Source organism: Podarcis filfolensis (genome assembly GCF_964270895.1).
Source record: "Podarcis filfolensis genome assembly, chromosome: 7".
Taxonomy (NCBI): Eukaryota; Metazoa; Chordata; class Lepidosauria; order Squamata; family Lacertidae; genus Podarcis; species Podarcis filfolensis.
The window spans coordinates 33,043,744-33,067,971 of NC_139603.1; the positions used below are offsets into that span (position 1 = coordinate 33,043,744).

At 40.8% G+C, this 24,228-nt stretch overlaps 1 protein-coding gene across 4 annotated transcripts in view; it reads left to right on the forward strand.

Moving 5' to 3' along the window:
* Positions 1-24,228, forward strand: part of CDKAL1 (CDKAL1 threonylcarbamoyladenosine tRNA methylthiotransferase) — a 232,390-nt gene that overhangs the window by 23,683 nt on the left and 184,479 nt on the right. For all 4 annotated transcript variants that reach the window (XR_014550602.1, XR_014550603.1, XR_014550604.1 and 1 more), the window contains one exon: positions 23,412-23,496. Coding sequence is in view for 1 of the 4 variants with exons in the window: in XM_083623907.1 (XP_083480033.1) it covers positions 23,412-23,496 (85 nt within the window). In the remaining 3 variants the exon portion in view is untranslated. The remainder of the gene's footprint in view (positions 1-23,411; positions 23,497-24,228) is intronic.

Sequence of the window (24,228 nt, forward strand, 5' to 3'; positions counted from 1 at the left end):
TTAGTCTTTCTTGTAGTTTCAATAGCTTCCATCAGATTTGTTGCAGGAATAGCCAAATAGTCACTTGTGAGCAAAGACATTGCAGGTGCTTATCTACCATTCTGCTCTTCCAAAGACAGGTCTGCCCAGCAATTGACAGTCCTCAGGTCACTTTGGAACTTGGTTGACTAGTGCTGAAACCATTTTTGTAATCTCCGTGATTGGAAGGAGAAGTTGGGTGTAGCCAGGTGGTCAGTGGCAACTTAACCTCACTATCTGAGAACTGCAAATCCTGTCATCTCTAACAAGCATGGACAATGCCTGGGGTTGATGGAAGTCATAGTTCAGCAACTTCTGGAGGGCCAAAGGTTCCCCACACCTGAAGTTAACACTTGGGGATTCTGCTGAGGTAGAGACTAAATATAACCCCAATTGTTTCAAGGTCTCATCAAGGTGCAACTCCATTCCAATTGCACCCCAGATTTCAGCTTGTTTACATTACCCAATGGAACTCAATTGTAGCTGTTGAGATTTGATGCAGGTACTTTGTGCAATGCAGACACACAAAAATGTCTGATCCATATATCTGTTCTGAAAAAGCATTTTTACAATATATGACATCAAATGTTCAGGGTGGATGCATCTGTATTATCCTGGTTGTCTGGTGGGTTTCAGAGCTTATTGACAAATGACACAGAAGGAGCTTCAGCTTGTAAATTGCGCTTATGTTATCTATAATTCAATGCAAGTCTCAATTGAAACTGCCTGTTTTTTATCAATTATGTGTTAAAGTAGATTGTGCCACAGGATTTGCTGCTTCTCAGCTAATGCCTTAGGCGGCTTAGTGGGGAGTCCCTCTTAGCAGTTCTGCACTGCGGATTAATACTATTTTCATAAATGTATAATAAATAAGCTTTCTTACTTAAAGATACAATTATATAAAAAGGCATTTCTAGAAAAACTTGTATTTTAAAAGGAGTTAATTTGCACTGTTTCTTGTCTGCATACTTTAAGTTCTTCTGCTTACTGAATAGTCGACTGACTAAATCAAAGAGCTTTTTTCATGTAAGATACTTGCTAAATTAGGGTTACATACGCTTCAGGTTACAGACTCCGCTAACTCAGAAATAGTACCTCAGGTTAAGAATGTTGCTTCAGGTTGAGAACAGAAATCGAGTGGCAGTAGCGGGAGGCCCCATTAGCTAAAGTGGTGCTTCAGGTTAAGAACAGTTTCATGTTAAGAACGGACCTCCGGAACGAATTAGGTATGTAACCAGAGGTACCACTGTAGTGGTTAAAACCATGTTCAAATTCCTACAAGGAATGAAACTCACTGGGTGACCTTGGCCTAGTCAGTTTCAGCCTCAGGATAACACTGAAAACCATGTTCTGTGGCTTGAACTCTTTGCAATGAAGGTGGGATATAAGTGTAACAACATAAGTAGGCACACAAATAATTGTAGCCTCAAGACTCCAAGTAGCAAATGGTTTCTGCTCTGAATTTGTAATAGTTCTGAATACCATTTGAAAGGATACTGTGTTCTAAGGAGTAGACCTGATGTTCTGTTGATTTCCGGCATAGGCAGTCTTAAGGGCCAGTTCACAAATGCATGTTTGTCACTCATTGACTCCTTGTACCCAACAGTGTCTTGGCATGTGTGAAATACTGTATTTTTCTGTGGGGGGGGGGGGAGAGATCTCTCTGAGTTGTTTAGCATTTTTTGCGGAGGTCACCCAGTTGGGGAAGTCGCCCTTCAATTGTTGAGCTTTTTTGGGGGGGGGGGGAGGTCGCGACTGCCAATTGCCTGCTTGCCATCAATCACCACCCACTCACCACCAATTGCCTGCCCACTCGCAGCAGCTGCAGCCCCCAATCGAATGCATGCATGCCACGGCTGATCACTTGCACACCTTGCCACAGCTGCCAAATTCCTGTTCGCTGCTGCTGATCGCCCAAATGCCCACTCGCCATCGCTGTGAGCGTCACTCATAGATAAGCTCAGGGCATTTCAAATCGTCTCTGCTCTTTCCGTCACCTCTTTCTCTCCCCACATCCAACTTCAACCCCTTGCTGAAGGAGCACCTGAGCTCCTCGTAAGGACAGGAACACCCTGCCAAACTCCAGCTCCCAGGCATCTTTGTATTGTTTGTAAGGCTTTAGGGCCTAAGAAGGACCTAAGGAGCTACACACCATTGCTCACCTCCACAGTCCACAGTAGCTGCTGCTAGAAGGTATGTTTTAGAGAAATGAGAGCAGGTGGAATTCAACACTATTACAAACATTCCATTTGCACAACCATTTCATCTTGCCAGACAGAACAATCTTCCCTCTGTCCCCACGTGTGATATTCTTGGGCTGAACGTCCTTCCAAGCTGATTTTGGGGGAGGGGGAATCCCCTTTGTGCAAGTGGAAGTCCTTGCACAGGGCTTCTTCTGATGGGGCTCATTAGGTGAATCCTGCCCAGGAAATGAGCTTACCAAGGAGTCTTGGATGTGGGGGGCATTCCTTTAACTAGTTTCACTCCCCCTCCTTCCTTGAAAGGTACGTCTGGGAACAGGGAGGAAGAAAGACACCAGCAGTGAGCCGGCTGAGAGGCATTGGCAAAAGGCAGGATCTTTTCAAGTTTTCAGATACTTGGAAAACCAAATAACAATCAGGAAAAGGATTAGAACGACCAAACCACTTCCAAAGCAAGAGAGTTTATTTTATGCCCATCTGATTATGAGAGAACTTGGATCAGTTTTCCTCTTGTTTGTGTGAGTTTGAATTTGATAGAAGAATTCAGGATCCTCTTTATAACCACACAACCATTGTCACCTGATATTTTTTTAAGAAGAGCTTTGCATAATAAGCAGATGCTCCAACTAGCACATTGCCCTACTGTTCATAAGGCAAGGAAAATCCTTATGAGTAATAGGAACGAAGGAATCTGAATATTCTTTTGGCCTGTGTGCCATATGTTTAAAAGTAAAGTGGGAAAGGTATGAAGAAAAGAAGGAACATACTTTTAGAAGAGTACTTTTAGGTAAATCAACCATGGGTCTAAATCAGGGATGGGGACCCTGTGGCCCTACAAGTTGGCATTGGGCTTGAACTCACATCAGCCCCAAACATCAAAACCGAGCACATGATTCTGAGAATTGTAGTCCCAACAGAAATCGGCATACTAGTTTCTTCCTGCTTGACCTATTCCCAACTCCTCTTACTGTTCCTCTATAAATAAAAAAATGACAGTACTATTCTGTACAAGTGCTTCAACTGTTGCTGATAGCATCTCTCGGAAAGCAAACTAATTATACTTGAGTCAACAGAGAAATCAATCATCTCAGTCCTCAGAATGTTTTCAGACCTGATAGAGGCTGAATTCTGCAATAGGTAATAAGCCCCAGTTTCTAACTAAACTTTTGTAAACAGTCTGTTGAATGGCTTCCTCTAAATGTGTTTCAGAAAAGTTTTATCAATTTCTGGCTTCCCCCGCCCACCCCCACTCCCCCAATTGTGGGCTAGTGTCCCTAAGTGAGCTGCTTCCTGCCAGGTCCTGCAAATCAGTTCTCTTATATACCATATACTTTACAGATTGAGGTAACTTTAAGAATCTTAGTGCCTTGGCAGCATTAAGGGCTATTGGGGGCAAGATCTGCATAATTGCTAGCTCCTTCTCCCTCCTTGGTGCACTGTGTGCTTCTGTTGGATAACTTGCATCAAAGTTGAGAAGCAGTTAACTAATTTGGCTGTGAGGATTCCCTTCGCCTTTTGTCAAAGATGAGGCATAATTAATCTTTATGTGGGTTTGGTCTCTTGTATTATATTTTTAGGAGGGGAGTACTTTTTGCTTTTGGTTGGATGAGGATTTTATGAAGTGGAGGAGTTCTTGGTGTAGTACCTCCAAACCATTACCTAGAACCTTTTGTAGCTGTTCCAGTCTTTACACTTCTGCATGGCTGGAGAAATAATTAAAGCTCTCAAGATTAAGAGGAATAATTAAACATATAAGGGGAAAAAGATATAGCAAGCATTTTTTCCAGCTACCATAATTGCTCTTTCAAATGGAAATTATGTATGCAGAAAATTTTCAGTTATTTCTAACTACTGAGGCAGCAAAATCCAAATCCAGACGGTACGTTTTTTTGGAAAGAGATTGCAAGTAACTGTCCTAGTAAAATATTACCTTAGCCCCAGAACTTTTGGTTCAGCTTGCCTGTGTCTGCAGAGACAGAATTAACTGCAAACTGTATACACAGAGAGCTTTGTGGATGGTTGGAAGGTGTTAGCAGGTGATTGAATATCACCCAGCTGTTGGAAAAATGTAGCATCTGCCCAGCAAAAAAACAGGGACAGAAATGACTATACCAGGTATAATCAGAAATGCATGGATAGGAATATATTGGGAGGCCCTGAGAATCCTATAAAAGAAAGTACAGTAGGTATATAAAACATTTACCTACTACAGGAATCTCTCCAGAAATTTGTTTCCTGTGTAGCCAAAGAACTTGCATTCAAACAAGGGCTATACAATAACAACTTCCTCTTGTCCCTACTTAACACCTGCTCCTTCAAAGTCAAGCATGTTTTCCATGCAATGAATGTTTGGTCTGACAGAGCCATCCGTTATAATTGTTTCTGTTTGACCCAACCCATGCAAACTGGCTTATGCAAACTTTCAATATTTTATACAAATCTGCAGCTTGGAATTTTAAAAACAGGGCAGGATTCTTTAGAACAATTTGCATAATGAGTTGGCTATCTGTTGCCAGGAGTTCAGATACTGATATGAAAAGGATTAACTTGCATGCAATTGAAAGGCTGTCAGTTGAAAATCTGTCAAGTCCTGTTCCCAGGATAAACCTGTTCATAGCTGTTTCCATGCACTTTGCATGTTAAATGTTGTCTTATGGGTAGCTTAACCCCACACTATACTTGCAGTTAAGAAATTTGCATAGTTTTTGCTTGCTTAGTGAAAAGAGCTTAATCCGGCCAAAACTAAATAAGGGGGCTACTTTTGTTCATAATTGGAGATTTGTCAGTGCTTACAGAACAAAGATGAAAATGACCAACGTTTTTTCCTTGTATTGTAGCAACATTTTAAGGTTGAAAAAGAATAAAAGTATTCAGCAGATCTGACTGTTTGACCTTTCTGTTACACAAGTGTTTGGTGGATGGCATATTTCCAAATGTAACATCTGCAGCCTCCAAAGGACATTATCTTTTGAAGTTTATGCTTGATGGCAGGAACAGAAAAGGCACAGGGCATGCACTACATTCCTTGTTCATTTCTTCTTCTCTCACCCTTTTCAATTTAGAGGGATTTCTGAGGGGCCTCCCCTTGTTACTTGCATTGCTGCTTATGATTAATTGTTATATGGCTTGTCAGCTACTGTTTAAAGCATTCACCTAGGGTTTTCTTGAGAGAAGAGAAAAATTGCCATGCTGTGGCCAGACCTTTGGTCAGCATAGCATTTATTTTGCTGAGGGTGTCTAGATAATCACACAGATACCCCACACGGATTGTGGTGGCGCTAGCCACCTTTTGACTTCAGAGAGATATAATCTCCTTGGCTGGAAATACCTATTTGGCTGCCATACCTTTTAGCCATTAATAATACTGCTTTCAATAATCATGGGTTCTCCCCCATTGTAGCTTTCATTATTGATTTCTTTGCCCTGTATACTTATATATTTTATCCACAAAGTACTCAGAAAGCCAGCAGTAAATAGGAAATACATTTATTCTGCTGAGGTCCATGAAAACTGATTCTATGGGGAGAACACAGCCTTCGTTTTTTAGCCTTTGTCTTAATATACAAGATCCCCTCTCCAAAAAGCATTTGGCTTTTGACCTTGAGTAGAATTTTCTGGTTGAAAGAGCAGCTAAGATAAATGAAATACATCTTTTGGATTTAATTTTTGTTGTTGTTAATAAATCACTATGAACAAAAAATAAACTTGTCAAAGAAAAATCTGACCCATGCTTCTTTGGTATTTTGCTTTTCAGATAGCAGAGGAGACCACAGTCACTTTTGTTTGGGCAAAACGGTAGTGCAATGTGTATTTTGTTAGAGATTGTGATGTGTGTAGGGTGTGTAAAGGGTTTCTAAAGAATTGCACTGTGGTGTGTGGATGTTGTTAAAATGCTGAGAATCTTAGCATGTGGATGTCTTCCAAGTAAGGAATCAGCTTCAGGATATATGTAGTTGCAACATCACATGGATTGGTGGTAGGAAAAAGCAAATTAGATGCAACTTTGGTAACCAATTCCTGTTTTATTCTCACTGCAATCCTCCTCTCTAATTATCTGTACAGGATGTTGCCCCGTCCTTTTGTGCCAGTAGGCAATGCAGAAAGAGAGAAAGTGTGTCATACTAGTGTTACACATTGGTCAATTTAGCTTAGTATAGTATACTCTGGCAGTGGTTTTTCAGAACATCAAGCAGAGGTCTTTCCAATTCAGTCTTGAGATGCCAAGGTTTGAACCTGGAGCCTTCTGCATGAATTGGTGCTTGCTTCATTGGAGACCTACACAGAATTATCATCCCTGAGATATGCAGAAAGCTGGAGGACCTGTATGGACCCTGAAAAGGTGGAGCACAGATCCGGCATATTCTTTTCAAGCTGGTCAGTCTTCCCATGAATTCAGCAGGAAAGTCATTGGGGAGGAACTGGCTTGGAATGGAGGCAAACAAAAGTGTGCGGCCCCAAATAAGGAAATGACAGAGAAATGTAGTAAGGCAAGCAACTGCCACTTGATGTCCTCAAGCCCACGCTCTTGAATATTTACATATCTGCCTGAGCAGGCAAACAGAATTCATGCCATGTCTGAGACTCAACTAACTGGCTCACTGAGCTGCCTGTGTTGCTCCTCTTTTCTGCATGAACTCACAAAACAGAACCACAGTCTTTAATTTTTTAAAACATTTGTCCTCTTCCAGGGAGTCCTTGATTTCTTTCTTTTTAAAAAAAGATTTGTATTTCACTTTTTTCCATCACTGAACCTAAAACAGTGCATAAGTGATTCCTGATGGTTTTTTATGGTGCTTTTTGTCTGCCAACCATCTGGCATACAGCCACTGGCTACTATTAGATTGAATTATATTTTGATATACACATTTTTCATTTATATGAATGAAGATGTAGGTTTCAAGGGAGGTGGGCACACAACATTGTTTCATAATTTACATTGACAATTAAAGTATGTTTAAAAATATGGTCCCAAATCATAAATTGGTCCTGTGGAGCTATTGTAACAAAGTTACAGATAATAATTTTCCTTTTGCTCAATGTGTCTATTAATAAATTGAAATGAAATGTAAATTTGGTTTGAACATTTTGTTGTTGTCCAGATTGCTAAATAACCTTTTCAGTTAGTTCAGCTGGAATGGCATTTCTAATTGCATGAAAATAATTAGCCCATATGGGTAAAAAGTCTGTCTTGAGGAGTATATCCTGCACATGCTTAATTGTCTTGCTTGTACCAAAACATGACTTTCTGTGACAAGGAAAAATAGCATAGCTGAATTTTACACCTGTTCCTGCCCTATAATCAGAAATAAACCAGATTGTTTAGATGGTGGTACTTTAAATCTTAGCAATTTTAATATTTTATTTCTGTCATAGGACTTATACCATTGATCAGTCTGAAGGAGTGTTTTGCATCCTAAATTTGGCTTTGTTGACTAATGTAGTATCTGGACTAATGTACTATCTAGTACTCCTTGTTGAAGGAAAGTTCTATACTATGAAAAACTGGATTCTGCCACCTTTTTATATTGTGTAAATTTACACAACTCATCATAATTTATGCCACAGTTTTTAAGAATACAATTTTAATCTACTTTTGTAGATCATGGAAAGTGTCAAGGAACTATTAAGGGTAATCAAAACCTTTTCTGCCCACTGGAAATCTTATTCAGCCATCTTTGGTTTCTGAAACCTCATCTGGCGTTGCCCACACATTGTCAGTCATGAATTCATAGCCATAAGGGCTTTTTCGGTGGGAAAACAACAAGCTGAATTCTGCACCCAATACCTTGTCACTTTCCTGTACTTCTTCAGAATCATTACTTACAATGTTGTGTAACTTATTCTGTATTGTAACTTTTTATTCCATTACAGTGGTACCTCGGTTTAAGAACAGTCCAGTTTACGAACTATTCAGTTTACGAACTCTGCAAAACCGGAAGTAGTGTTCTGGTTTGCAAACTTTACCTTGGTCTAAGAATGGAATCTGAACGGTGGAAGGGCACTGGCAGTGGGAGGCCTCATTAGGGAAAACACACCTTGGTTTAAGAACGGTTTCGGTTTAACAATGGACTTCTGGAACAGATTAAGTTCATAAACCAAGGTACCACTGTAAATGCTTGGATATAGGCATGAATAAATAGCTGGGTATATTTTACTGTTGCTACCTTACAGCCAGCAGGCAAAGTTGCCTGGAGAGCAATAATCAAGGCAAATAGTCTGTGAAATAATAATAATAATAATAATAATAATAATAATAATAATAAAAAAAAAAATTTTATTTATATCCCGCCCTCCCCAGCCGAAGCCAGGCTCAGGGCGGCTAACAACACTAAAATAGTGCAACATTATAAAAACATTATAAAAATTAATTAAAATCAAAGTTGATGGCAACCATAAACTAAAGTTCTGTAAAGATTGCCAAAGGAGGGAGTCAGGCTGTGCCCTGACCAAAGGCCTGGTGGAACAGCTCTGTCTTGCAGGCCCTGCGGAAAGATGTCAAGTCCTGCAGGGCCCTTGTCTCTTGTGACAGAGCGTTCCACCAGGTTGGAGCCGCAGCCGAAAAAGCCCTGGCTCTAGTTGAGGCCAGCCTAACCTCTCTGTGGCCTGGGACCTTCAAGATGTTTTTATTTGAAGACCGTAAGTTCCTCTGTGGGGCATACCAGGAGAGGCGGTCCCGTAGGTACGAGGGTCCTAGGCCGTATAGGGCTTTGAAGGTTAAAACCAGCACCTTAAACCTGATCCTGTACTCCACCGGGAGCCAGTGCAGCTGGTATAGCACCGGATGAATGTGATCTCGCAGCGAAGACCCCGTAAGGAGTCTCGCCGCGGCATTCTGCACCCGCTGGAGTTTCTGGGTCAGTCTCAAGGGCCGTCCCACGTAGAGCGAGTTACAATAATCCAGTCTGGAGGTGACCGTCGTGTGGATCACAGTGGCTAGGTCAGGGCGAGAGAGGTAAGGAGCCAACTGCTTAGCTTGGCGGAGATGAAAAAATGCCGCCTTTGTTATAGCTGCAATCTGCGCCTCCATGGAGAGGGAGGTATCGAAGATTACACCCAAACTCTTAACGGACGGTGCTGGCACTAATTGCACCCCCGCAAGAGATGAGAGTTGCCCCCTCAATCCCATATCGTCCCGTCCCAGCCAGAGGACCTCTGTCTTCAAAGGATTTAACTTCAACCGGCTCCCACGTAACCATCCAGCCACAGCTTCCAAGCATCTGATCAGTGTGTCTGGGGCCGAGTCAGGATGGCCATCCATCAACAGATAGAGTTGAGTGTCATCAGCATACTGATGGCAGCCCAGCCCCAAACTCCGGACAAGCTGGGCGAGGGGGCGCATAAAGATGTTAAAAAGCATCGGGGAGAGTATCGCACCCTGGGGCACTCCACACACCAAGGAGTGGCGCGATGACAATGCCAGATGTGCTAGTTTGCAAAGTTTGTTGATACTTATCTGTCACTCAAGCTTTATAAAATTGATCCTTGCAGAAGGGGAAGCAGTTCAGCTTGGGTGCCCTCTTCTAAATAGTAAACAAAAAAACCCCAGTAGCATGTGACTCAATAAGTCTGTTCCTATCGGCATTCAGATAGGTAATTTAGTAACCAAGTTTATTTTTAAAACTTCCAGGTAACGTTGCGTAACTGAGTGGGCATAGAGTTCTGTTTCTACTTGTCTGTCAACAGAATACAATAAGACTGTGGCATATTAATGTATCAGCCTTCGGTAATGAAGCATGCTAGAGAATCTTAACAGGTTTCTCACAGGCAGGATTTACTGGAACTGGTGTATAAACCATGGAGCCTGGCTTCCATAGAATAGTCTGCTAGCTAGCAATCTTTTTTCTTCTTCTTTTTTTAAGCAAGCTTGTAGTCCTTTGGCAGAGAAAAGCTTTAAAAGGTTAGGACTGTATCTGCTAACTAAATTATGGCTGAAAGAAGTCCCAAGAAGAGTCCCCAAATGGAATCTATAAGCTTATCAGGTTTCGCATATTCTCTGTTTGGGGCATGGGGAACCATTTTTCTCACTTACATGAATTTGTCCAGAACATTTATAAAATGGTGAGCTCATGCCTACCCATAGATACAGAGAAGATTGGTGCCTTTCCATATCTATGAAATGAGAAAAGGTCATTCGTTTCTATTAACGTAGGAAGCTGCCTTAGTCAGGCCATTATTCCATGTAAAGCAGCACACAGACAAGCAATCGTTCTCCAGCGTTTCTGGCAGGAGTCTCTCTCAGCCCTGCTTGGAAATGCCAGGGATTGAATTTGTAACTCGTTTGCATGCAGAGCATGGGCTTTGCCAGTGAGCCACGGCCCTTCCCATAACTAGGAAATAACTAGATCTGAGCATAACATCTAACCCACTGTGCATGTACTTACAGATAAAAACAATGGGTTGAATTTTTTAAAAGCATGAGTAGGAGTTAACATATTAGTACTGTTCAGCAAACTGTTGCCAAAAATTTTGCACAGGGTAACTGGAGCTATGGCACATTATGCCTATGTCCATTGATATCTGTACATGGATTGCATGTTGTTACCTATTGACAATGTCATCACTTTTTTAGTGAGGGAATATTTGTGAAAGCGTAGGAGAATTCTAAGGGAGAAGATGGACGGCTCTTGCACGGCTCTTCCGCTAAGTTAGGAAGAGGACTTAAACTCAGATAAGGGTATTTTTGGACTCAGGCAATGTTTTGGATATGCTACAGATAACTCTTGTTTCTTTTCTTATCTCCAGTCTTGTACAGAAATAATTTGATAGGTGTATGAGAGAAAGTTGTCCCACTTTCCTTTTAACATGTACACCCCATATTTCTGTAATCTGAAAAACATAAAAAAGCCCAGACTAAAAACTGAATACTGTAGTGATATAAAACCAGATTCTATTTGTTGTGCTCCTGCTACTCATTTTATCTGACTGGGAATTCTGTGACCGCTTGCAACATTTTCAACTTCTGATTGGCCCCATGAAGGATAAAATAGTCCCATTGTTAATTGTCTGATGAGGCAAATTTTAATGCAGACAAATTAGGTTTTGCCCAAGCCGTCAGTAAGCGATAACAACTCCATAATTATCATTAACCCCTCATTTGTTTGCTCATTGATGTTTAAAAGTGTTAATGAGGCTATGTTTCATCTCAGGATCAGTGATTAGTCAGCATGTTCAGGGCTTTTACCTATTGAAGTAAAAAGGTAGAGGGAACTGAGAAGTGACTGGAAGATGCTAGTGGTAACCTGTTGTAAATAAAAAACGAGATGTGTTTAGTCAAAACATTCCATAACATTTTGGCCATGGAGATAAGAGCTTCATAGCTTCAAGCTAATCCAAGTTTTATGCAAATAATTAGTTGGTTGGGGTTTTGTGTGTGTGTGTACTCATTTAAAAAAATTATGCAAAAAAATATAGAATCCGTAATGTGTTCCTGTGCCATTCTCTTCCACTTAATGTCTGCTTTTAAAACAGTCTTAACTTGGGTTTTATCATATTAATTTGCATTCCATTATTCTTTTTGATCAACAAGAATGTTGGAAGGATAGCATTATTTCTTTCTCTTTTTGATATTTTGATATGGACCGGAAAATTCAGGTCCCTTTGTATATAACAAATTCTTTTTTTCGTACATGGATAGGACTGAAGTGTAAGGGATTGCATTTTGTACAAGCAAACCAAAAGCAGTTTGTTCATCATCTGAGGCCCTTCTTGATGTGCCTCCTCTGAGGGCATTTGGAAGTTGGCACCACGAGAACAGACCTTTTAAGTGGTGGTGCCTCATTTATGGAGCCGTAGACAAAATAGTCATCTGGGAATGAACTCCCTGACCAACAATACTTTTAAGCTCTTTCCCTCAACTGAGCTAATCAAACTTTTCCCGATCTTGAGCTTATGAAAATGGAAATTGACAGAATCCACAGAGTCGCTCTGCCCAAACTGAAACAAGGGAGGGGAGGGGCCATGAGATATTTTATTCTGCTTTGCTAGATATTCCACTTGAACATATATCCTGAACTTTGGGAAGCTGTTTGATAAGGAGCTGCTGGTGGCAGCAAGTGACTCAAATGGGGAAATGGAGGGTACAAGAGAGGGCTATAACGCTGTGGCCTGGTCTCACTTTCCCAGGTGACAGGTACCCAGAGTGGCTGGGTTATGGCTGTCATTTCTGAACAAATTTGTCTACTACTCTTAAGTACAGTATGGAGCATCTATTGAACACATAACTTCACCTCCAGTAAGCATCTAAGAGGGAAGTGCTGCAAATCTGTGGCACCCTAGAGACTGCTCCATGGACTAAGCTTGTTAAAAGTTGTTCCAACATGATAGTGTACCATTTGTTATTAGAGCAGAAGTCTTGTGCCCTGTTGTGGAGAACCCTACCTTGATTATTACCTGTTCAGCATAAATAATAGCATTTGTGCACATCATATTGCAATAAAGAATTAGACAGGTGTGGGAGGAATTTGTCTCATTGACTTTTGTACTGGTTTATAACATTTGCATTCCTAAACCACTGCTCAGAACTCTTGTGACTTGCAGCAGAAAGCTCAGTGGTGGATGAGATCAGCATTTTCTGAAACTGTACCTGTTAAAAAACAGTGCAGTATAACCCTCGCCAGCAGCTCTGAATGTCATTCTATCTATGTTGTGGTAGGTATGAAAGGAGAAATGCCACAGTGTTGACAGTATCTGTATGTTAATAAGGCCTATGTTTGTGAAACCAATTATGTGCATGATCTCAGTGCGTTTCTTGCAAAAGCATATCTGCCAGTCTTGCTTCTGAGAAACCAGAAAACTGGTGTTTGTTTTTAAATTGTTTATACAGATCCCCCTTTTTTCCATCAACCTTCCTAAAAATTGAGGCAGTCAAAAATAGACACACACCCCTCCACAAAACGCTAGTATTTCTGAAAGTTTAAAATTGAGCTTGAATGCTATTGGAGATTTCAGGAAAGGGTAGATTTTTCTTGTCAAGGCAAATTTAATAAAAAGAACATGTGCAGTAAATTAAATATATCAGGCATGTCCAACTCCCAAGAGACTGCGATCTACTCCCAGTATAAAAAAAACTGGAAGTGACCTACCCATTGTCATTGGAGGGAGGAGGAGCGTGCGTGGGGTGAGTTGCCCAGAGTTGTTGAGCTTTTTTGGGGAAGTGTTGCTCAGAGCTGCTGAGCTTTTTCCAGAGAGGGTTGCCCAGAGCCTAACCAGTGCTGCCACTCGCTAGCATCATGCTTACCTTATTTTTCGCTCTATAGGGCGCACCCGACCATAGGACGCACCTAGTTTTACAGATGGTTGGACAGTTTTAGAGATAGTTGGACGAGATGGTTGGACAGTGTTCTCAAAGCTACAAACATGAGTCTGACCAAACTGCGGGAGGCAGTGGAAGACAGGAGTGCCTGGCGTGCTCTGGTCAGACACAACTAAACAACAACAACTAAACAACAACAAGTTTTAGAGGGGGAGAACAAGAAAAAAAATTCTCTCCCTCTCTGCGCAGCGCCCCTTCAGCGAAGTGGCAGGAGAAACGGAGCCCCTTCCATTTCTCCTCCCGCTTTGCTGAAGGGGCACTGCGCAGAGAGGGAAAGCTACGCAGTGCCTCTCCAGTGAAGCGAGGCCAGGAGAGCAAGAGGGGTCAGTGTGCACCGACCCCTTTTGCTCTCCAGGCTTCAGCGAAAGCAACGCGAAGCCTCCGGAATGCAGCGGGAGCGCTTCCGCTGTGCTTCGGAGGCTTCATGTTGCTTTCGCTGAAGCCATGGAGCCTGCATTTGCTCCATAAGACGCACACACATTTCCCCTTAAAGTGTGTCTTATAAAGCGAAAAATACGGTACTTGCCCTTGCTGCAGAGAACAGCTTAATGTGCTGCGGCAGCGGAGGGACCTGGCACCAGGGGTGGGGAGCAACAACATTCCTAGCCAACTTTATTTAATCCCGCAATCAACCAGGAACACTCTGGGATCTACCTGTCGATCACGGTCAACCGGTTTAACATGTCTGAAATATATGTAGGGGTACTGAGGTGGGCAGGATCATGAAGTAACAAGGAGGAGATCCTGAGGCAAGCTGTCCATTGTCTGTGCAGAAGAAGATAATCCTGGAATTGGCATGCATTTCATCATATGTAGTATTACTCTCCCTCACAATATCTTAAAAAAGTAATCAGAAAGGTTTGGACAGAAATAAAAGGTTGTAAATGTTGAGTTGAAGCAAGAAATTAACATTTGTTAGTTATTCTGGTGAAATGTTAGCAAGTGAAATAACAAGCCATCAAAGAAGTCCACTGTTTGAAGATGCTAAACAATATTAACCTCTGTGTTAGGTTTAAAACTTCCGCATGATGACAGCCTTACATTTTTATGTTTATAGGAAAATATAATCTATCCTTCATCTGTACAGATACCATGGTGAAGGGAAATGCACAAAACAAGTCATTCAGTAATGAATCATAAAATTACAACATAAAGGCATGTAAAAACAGCAGCAAAGTGAGTAGACCATCAACAACATAAAAACCTTCCAAGTGCTTGGATAAAAAAGTCTTAATCTGGTTCCAGAAAGATAGCAGTGTTAACAACACACTTCTAAGAAAATGTCCTTTTAAAATATATGATTGTTGTGGGGAAGCTTTTAAAAATGTCCTGCTCTCAAGGTTTCAGAACAGTTGGAAAATGTGATACTCCAGTGGAGCGCTGAGTAACAAAATGTGTCCCTAACTTGATGAAGCAGTTTTATTATTCTATATATGTAATTGTTCCTTTCTCTAAAAATTTGGATATTGACCACTAGGGTTCACTCCAGGCTTTCAAACAGTCTTCCAAGAAAATGGTTTAAGCATACCTTTTTCTCGAGGTGCAGGTTTACATTTTGCTAACTTGTAAAGACTTGATATTCTATTTTGGTTTAGATCTTTGAACACAGATAAATATAAATGCCCCAGTCATGTGCTGTGAGAGAACAGCTGCAAAGGTGGTGGAGATACAAAATATACAAACACACAATTAAATTGTGATAATTGAAGATGTAAGATTAAAGTTAGCAATCAACATAAAAGGAAAGTTTTTGCATGGGCAGTTGTTTTTCCACTACAATATTTTTAAAACTGTAGCTGTCAGTTTATTACAGCTGTTTTGCTGGTAGACTGTGATAGATGAAGCAATTAATGGATCCCTCATATAGTTTGAATACTCTCAGGGGAATTTCACCAAGGGTATTTCTTCCCTCTTCTTTTTCTCCATAGCTTTACACTGCTTAGGAATTCTGCAGTAATACACCCATGATCATTGCAATGCTCAAGTGATTTTCTACTTAAAAGAGCATCTAGTCTGCCAGTGTATTTTGTCCTGGCTGCTCTTTGTACTGTCATGTGCTCTCTCTGATGTTGTCTTATAAAACTAAGCAATAGGGATTAATTTTGAGGTGCAACAAAAGGGAAAAGTTGGCAGAGGCACAGGTGATCTTCTATATATTGGTGATAGTAAAAGACTTGTAGTAATCATCAATCTCGTTTAATTCATGGATACACAGAAAGTTTGTAGGCAACACTTCCTCCACAGGTTCTGATCTCTTTTACTCCATTTAGTATATCAACAAACCCAGACATTTACAGTGTATAGCCCAGTGAATTCTTGTTTCCCCATGTGATCATAATGTGCTGGCTTTGCATGCGGGAGAATCTTTCTGTGTGGATCAGCCCAATGATGATGAATATTTAAGAGTCTACCTAATTTCAATTATTTGTTTGTTAATTTGATTAGTTCATGCAGTGACCTTTGACTTGGCAGAAGTCACTTAGATGCAGTATTAGTGTGATTAATATGACTGTGGAGACAGACTAGCTATGGCAGTCCAGCACACTAGTTAACTACTTTTTTTGAGTCCTGGTGGTGGAAGTTGTTTTATACACAGCAGAAAATGCACCCCAAGCCTTTTCTTATCTTCTCCTTGTACATCTGACAAACTCAAGTGGACTGTTTACTTTCTACATAGAATCATAGGATTGTAGATTTGGAATGGCCTACAAGGGTCATTTAGTCCAAACCCCCTGCAATGCAGCAGTCTTTTGTCCAATGTGGGCCTTGAACCCATGAGACTGAGATTAAGAGTCTCATGTTCTACCAACTGAACTATTTCCCCCTTCAAAATAATTTATTGATATTTCAAAAACGGTGTTATGTTGTTCTCTTGAATAAGACACAAATAGAGTGTTCCAAAGCACAAAAGCATTATGATTCAAAACAGTGTAAGCTAGGTGTTGTCAGGTCTGGAGTCAGATGGGGGTCAGCAAGCAAGAAGCAGAGTTTGTCAGATAAATTAACTCTTTATTCAAAGAAACAGCATACAACTCAGCAACACTTTCCAGTATTTTTTGCCCTTATAGAGCAGTTGCCAGGACTGACAGTCCTCGCCTTCAACCGCATCTAAGGCTTCTCTGCTGCCAGATGTTTCCCAACCAGTCTCAAACTGTGTCTGGGCATCTCTAATCTCTGTTCCACTCTAACTCTGCATATCCTTGGAGACGTGGTCCTCGGTACCTGCCCAGATGCCATGCTCTGAACTTTCACTGAATCCATCTCACCACCTCGCTGGTCAGTCAGTATCCCAGGAAGTCCACCATCATGACCAATTGGGAAAAGAAGTTTGTCACAATAGGAGAGGCAGACTCCATGCAGCCTCTTTTGCGGCCTCTTCCCCCTCCTCCTCTGCTTCATCCTCTTGAGTCAGAACTGCTCCCTGTCACAGGCTCTCCCTGTTCACTGAATTCTGTTGCCTCTCAGCATCCAACAACTCCTCCACTCTGACCTCTCCTGGATGTATAGCCCATCACTAATCCCCAGGCTCTGAGCCGCCCTCCTCTGGGATTTTCCTTGGGGGTTCCCCAGCTAGTGCCTCCCACCGCTCCTCATTAGCCAGCCAGTTCCTGACAGTTGAGTAAAGTGCATTGCAAGATGAGATGAGAGCACTGACATAGCTGATACATACGGTACTTCTTGCCATTCATTAAAGGGAGCGGGTCGCCCTATGATTTCTTTAAAAGCTAGTCTTTTACATCAGCAAAAAGATCTGTACACTTGTTGGGTATTTGTCATTATTCTTATACTCATCCCCACCTGAAGCTATTTGGGACTTTTGAAGTATTGGCATACATATTGTATATTTTCAAGGAAGTAAACTTGCATCAGGTTTCCAAGGTCAATGAAAATGCAATAGAAGTGAGGGGATTCTAGTTTCTTACCTCATGGCTCCTTAGACACTGGAAGCAAGAGGGGAAAGACCATACAGTCAAAGGCCTGCATGGTGCAGCTGACTGTTTCCATGCCCTAAAACATGATACATCACACTTCTATATAATTCAGCCATCCTTTTTCTGAGCATGATTCCCACAGCCCCCCAATTTATTTTGATAGTTGCTATTCCATACCCAACTTTAGTGACTGATAGAGATGAAACTACTCAAGGGGGAGTGGAGAGGACCACCTCACAGCTTTAATAAAAACTTATTGGTGTCTGTTATTAGAAGGCTTTGTACCCACAAGACATCCATTAAGAGTACTCTTGGCTTTAATTTCTGATGCACTCATTTTGAAACTTTCTCAAGCAATTCTATTCACTTAAAATCTTAGGCTGGGAGATAACTGCTAAGCACTGCAAGGCTTTAATGTGACTTCTGGGTATGAAACCTTCAGCGCTGGTATCTCTGAGTTTTCAGAAGACAGATACAGTAACAAATGGATAAAGTATGAAGGTAATTCTGTGAAAGTCAATAACTAGCTGGAAGCTACAATTTAATAAGTGTTTGGACATATCTGGCTCAGATAAGTTTTCTATATTTTAGCCCTCTCTCTGTTAAAAGTGATAGATGTAGCTTAAATCCAGACTCCATGTGGGATTAGATGTCAGGGGAAATAAGTGGAAGCAAGGCATTTGAAATCAATATATTGCCTCTGGGTGCAACATAATACAGAAAAAAGTTACAGAAATATAGGCTGGGAAATAGGTATTAGAACAGAATATGTTTTAGTTTATAAGCTGACCTTGGCTCTTGTGAAAACGTATGTATGGAAATCAGTGGGAGACTTTAAAAACTGCAAGTCAGCTTGCATGGGAGTAGAAAGGAGCCATGTCAGATGAAATCTGAAGTTTTAAAAGTAGGAGCTCTTTTTTGTAGCACAACATGAAATATGTTGTAAGCTGTTTATGCTTGCCAAATCACACGAAAATCTCTGTATAATAATAATGCATTTGGTGTGATCTGAGTTTTCCCATACTCCTTTTGATTCATGGGTGTATATTCTCTGTATCTGTGCAGATCTCACTGCAGGATGGTGATGCCTCTATTATAATGCATGACCCATTTTGAGGAGGCCAGTTTGGGTGGTAAAATAGGCTTCTAGCCCTTTCTGGAAGCTGAGAAGCTGGTCGTCCATGACCTAGAAGAGATAAAAACTGGAAATGATGCCCGAATCAGTTCAGCTGCCAAGGATCAGGTGTCCTTTAGCAAAGACACTTACTTTAAAAATAACTTTTATTAGGTTTTCAAGAATATGTGAATACAAAAGCAGAAGAAGTTACCTGTTGAATAAAGCATGCTGTTGCACTATTATACTTCCCGCTGTCAGCAAACAAACATACACAGACCTACTATAACAAATAAACAAACTTAATAATTGAAACAAAACTGGCAAAGAAACTTCTTAAAAATAGACAGCCATGGCACATTAAGGAGAGGTATTAACATTATCTAAGCATTTCGCATATTGTCTTAATTAATTGAAAACTGGGTTACAGTGGGCTCTGTTTTCAATAGATACTTGTCATAGGTTAAATTTCCGTCATTTCATACTCATTTCTACTGTCTGTTTTGCCTGAACAAGGTCAGAAAAGTTCAACTTCTCTTTACACATCCCCACTTTGCCCCTGATGCTAAGACAATGCTGCTTAAGGGTGGAGGCCTGTATCTATATTCTTAAAAGAACATTGATATAAACAGAAAGGGCTAGCTAGAAAACCAAAGTGTAAATATTTTGATCCTTTTTGTGGATATCTCTATTGCTTACTCAGTGTTTTACCAAATTTCCCTCTGTTTTAATTGCATAATGGTGAGTATTTGTGCTTTTCAGAACCTCCTAGTATTTTGAAATTGTTCAGAAGTTTCCATGACCTTTTGAATTTCTTTGGTGTTGGTGTTTTACAAATGCATGGTAGATGTTGCGGTTTGTGCAGTATTTGTTTCTTGGAGAAGGCAAACTGAAGCTAAAAGTCATTGTTTTGAGTTGTTTGTAAGTTGAACAGTGTTAATTTAGTATTATTGTTGGATTCCTTGTATCCAATATGGTTTACAGAAATGCTGTTTGTGGTAGCAAATATTTTTAGGACTGGAGCATAAGGGAAATTTTGAACAGCTAAACAGTTCATCTTAATCCTTAAAAACAACATATGTGAGTTGATCCAAAAAGAGCTGACATTAAAATAGTTCCAGTACAGGATCATTGCACACAAATGTATTATTATGTTTTAGCACTCCCACAAATATATACACAAATATATACAACCACACACAACACTTAGCAGCTTTCAGTTTCTCCCCGGTGTTGAATTCCAAAAATATGCATGGTGTAGGATTAAAGTTCAGATAGAACTAACCACACAACCTGGTCATCTTGCTCCTGTAAATGGGCAAATGTCCTTTTAATTACATTGCCATCCATACAAAAATAAAATATATTTGTATCTTTTACCCAGTTCTTTCAATTGATAGAAACCAGTAGGGTTTGTTAATTCCCCACCGCCCACAATCCAGCTGTCCCACCATGCATTCAGTGTACAGTACACACTTTGCTCACTATGTTCAATATTACTATTATTACTATTATTATTATTATTATTATTATTATTATTAAATTATTTTACAGGGGTGATGCATGATGGAAGAACATGGAAGAAAAGCCCTGTTGATTCAGGCTAAGGACCCTATCTGGTGTAGCATGCTGCTTTCATAGTGGCCAACTAGGTGCCTATGGCAAGCCAGCAAGCAGGATATGAGCTCAACCTCCCCACTTGTGATTTCCAGTAGCTGGTATTCAAAGGCAAATTGCCACAGATACTAGAGGCAGTAAACAGCCATCCTAACTAGTAGTTCTTGATACCTTTATCCTCCATGAATTTTATCTAATCCCCCTTTAAAGCCATCCAAGTTGGTGGCTATTGCTATATGCGAGAAGCGAAGTTATAGGGAGCCAGGCAGAGGACCTTCTCAACAGTGGTGCCCACCCTGTGGAACACCCTCCCATCAAATGTCAAGGAGATAAAGAACTACCGTATTTTTCGCTCGATAACACACACCTGACCATAACACGCACATAGTTTTTAGAGGAGGAAAACAAGGAAAAAAAATTCTGAATGAAACAGTGGATGTATCATTTTTGTGCTTCATGCTGCGGCCACAGACATGTGATTTGACGGTGAGTTTGGGGTAGCCCAATGCAAAGATCCTGAGGATCCATGTGGATCCATGCTTTGTAACCACGTTTTTGCACCATTGCAGCCCCAGGCAACAGTGGGTGCGTGATTTTTTTGGTGCAGGCTGTAGCCATGGACATGCTATGTGATCTGATGGTGAATTTGGGGTGACCCAATGCAAAGATCCTGAGGATCCATGTGGATCTGTGCTTTGTAACCACGTTTTTGCACCATTGCAGCCCTGTTTTTGCATCAGATCATTGCTATGTGATCTGATGGTGAATTTGGGGTGACTCAATGCAAAGATCCTGAGGATCCATGTGGATCCGGGATTGGAACCATGTTTTAAGTGGGGAGGGAAGGAAAAACATAAAAGGGACAAGGAGCACCGAGAGGGGTGTGCGGAGAAGCAGCTGGCTAAGAATGCAGGAGAGGGGTTTTACCGGAGGGACGAAAGGAAGGCAAAAGTTCCCCCCACCCACCCAAGCCAGCCAGCTCTCTCTCTCTCCCCCCCCCCCTGCATGTTGCCTGCGAGTCCCTAGACGCACAGAGAGGAATTAGAAGGAAGGACGCTCTGCTTTCCCCTCTGCTTGCCTGGAGGGGAGGGGTTTTCTCTGCTCTTTGTTCCGTTTGAGCAAACACAGTAAGGAAACAGAAGTGGGTGGGCAGTAAGACCCTGAGGCAGAATGCAGGAAAGCAGCAGCTTCCTCTTTTCAAGGCTTCCCTTCTCCGGACGATTTGATATTTGCCTGATTTTTGCCTTCACTTGCGCCTGTCAGCTTCAGGGACCACACATTCGCTCAATAACACGCACAGACATTTCCCCTTACTTTTTAGGAGAAAAAATCTGCGTGTTATAGAGGGAAAAATACGGTATATAACATTTTTAGAAGACATCTGAAGACTGTCCTATATTAGGAAGTTTTTAATGGTTGATGTTTTATTATGTTTTTGTAGGTGTTGGAAGCCTCCCAGAGTGGGTGGGGAAATAATAATAATAATAATAATAATAATAATAATAATAATAATAATAATATATCTTGGGGGAACAAATTCCATAATTTAACTGCTGTGTGGAGGAGTACTTTCTTTTGGCTGTTTGAATCTTTCAACATTTAGATTCATTCGATGGCCCCAGAATCTAATATTATAAGTTTTTCTCCTGATCTCGATCCACTTTTCTCACATGATGCATTAATTTATATACCTCTATCTAGTCCCCGCTTCCCCACCTTCGCCCCAACCAAAAATCTTCAAATGTTGCAACCTTACTTCATACTGGAATAGTTCCAGCCTCTTGATCACCTTTTTAAAAACCTTTTTGAGCTCCACTGTGTCCTTTTTGAGGTTAAGCAGCAGGAATCCTAATGTGGTTGCACCATAGATTTGTATAACAATATTATAATATTGGCAGTTTCATTTTCATTCATTTTCTTAAATAGCAATAACTTGGCACTTTTAAAATAGATCCTTTTGGACCCTTTACAACCATTTTTAGTCACCTTGACTAATTTTGTGGCATCAGCAAACATTGCCCACTCACTGTTTACCCCCAATCTCCAGGTCCTTTATAAACGGGTTAAAAGCAACGGTCTCACTACTGATCCATGGGGAGCTTCACTTGATGTGACTGACCCAATGACTGCTCCTAATACATTAGTATTCAAACACCTGCCATGCTACTTCAGTTCTGCTCTTAATAGGAACCTACCCTCAGTATTAAACTATCACTTACCTAATATATACAAAAGAAGCTACAGCTAAATTCTTGCATTTTATTAGAGTTTTTGACATGGCCACACTTGTGTCTCCTTGACCTTTGTTATAACAACAACTGTGATGCTTTTAAAAACAACAGTAAGAATGAGGGACACCTTTAAAATATTTGTTATTCTTGTAGAGAACAAACGGGCGAGTTTGAACATTTCAGCCATGTGTGTGGGTGCTAATTGGCTGGTTGGAATATTCACCCATACTTCTCTGTGCTATGGTATTGCACTGTCAGAAGTTAAACCTTGTGTTGCAATGTGTGTGTAGAAATAGTATGTGGGAGAAGGTAATTGTATTTAGACATTGAGAATGCACTTCAGGAAGAATCAGAATTCGGCACATGAGAAGAGCGGGGTTATCATATCTGGTATACAGAAATGCGTGAAAACACGGAGGTGTAATATGTGATAATGAAATGCCATATACTAGATATGAGGGTTCTTAGAGCCAAGGGCTGAATCTAGGCTTCTCCTAACCAACTCTCAGGGCTTTCTCTCCGTTCTTTTGCCTGACTGGAATGTGAACTGTGATAATGACTCTTGCTTGCTTAGATGGATAGTGGGGTGTGGGTGTGGAAGTGGGTATGTAGAAACCTCTGACATTTGTGTGACCAGAATATAGCCTGCTATACAAAAATCAGAGTGACATCTGTTGTTCTGTCTACCACTGACACCTGGCACCCAGTAGGTTGTCTGTGAAAGAACATTGCTGTCAGGTTCCTCATCCCTGCTCTGTATGGTATTGATTGATCAGGTTGTCCATCTCATGAGCCTTAAATAGTTGTATATGAAACCTCCTCCCTGCACTGGAATCTATTTTTAAAAAATATGTTAATGCTGATTATGAACAGTGTCTTATTCATATTTTTCTGATAGCTGTTTTCATTTGTTAAAGGGTTAAATCCAGTCCTATAGAAGACTCATGATCAAATTCTAATTGCTCAATATATATTTATGTCTTCCAGACAATGCTTCAGAAGCTGATCTGTGGCTCCTGAACAGCTGTACTGTAAAAAGCCCTGCTGAAGACCACTTTAGAAACTCAATTAAGTAAGTTGCTCTCTTGGAAAAGAAAATATGTTGCATTTGTCGGTGAACAATCGTTGTTTCAGAGAGACCCCTTATAATCTAGAACTGTAACTTGACTCTGTGCAAAACAGGGTGGGGTCTATTTAGAACAAACGGAATACCTTTTTGCAGTATTATACAGAAGGACTGATAGAGCTGAACTGTAGAAGTAGCATCTAATCCATGTAGCCATTGCCTTGAATAAAACCCTGTAGTCTTGCTTGCTTGTTCACTTACAATATGTGTGTACTTACTTGGTGCTATTTTTGGTAAACAATGAGGTGCAGGTACTCACATCTTCTAAGTGTTGTGGGCACCAGTAGACAATGACTGCTATGGGCAGGAACAACAAAAAGAGAGGTGACAGTACTCTGTACCGATGAGCACCATCACAAACAAAAGCACTTTGTGTATTACAATTTTTCTCCAATAATAATAATAAATCCTCATAGCAGCCTGCAGTTATGGTTTTCACATTATGACTCAATGAGATAACTTACAGGGCCAACCTACTTAGTTTCCACAATAGAACAGCATAATTTTATCTCTGACCACTATTTTAATTATATGCTGCTGCTTGTGGTTTAACTTTTGGATAATATAGCAGGAGCAGAGCCTGTTCTAGCTACCTTGATTGACATTCTAAGGCATGGTTAGGGAACCTGTATTCCTCCAGGGAACCTTGACTCCAGCTCCCATCACTCCTGACCATTG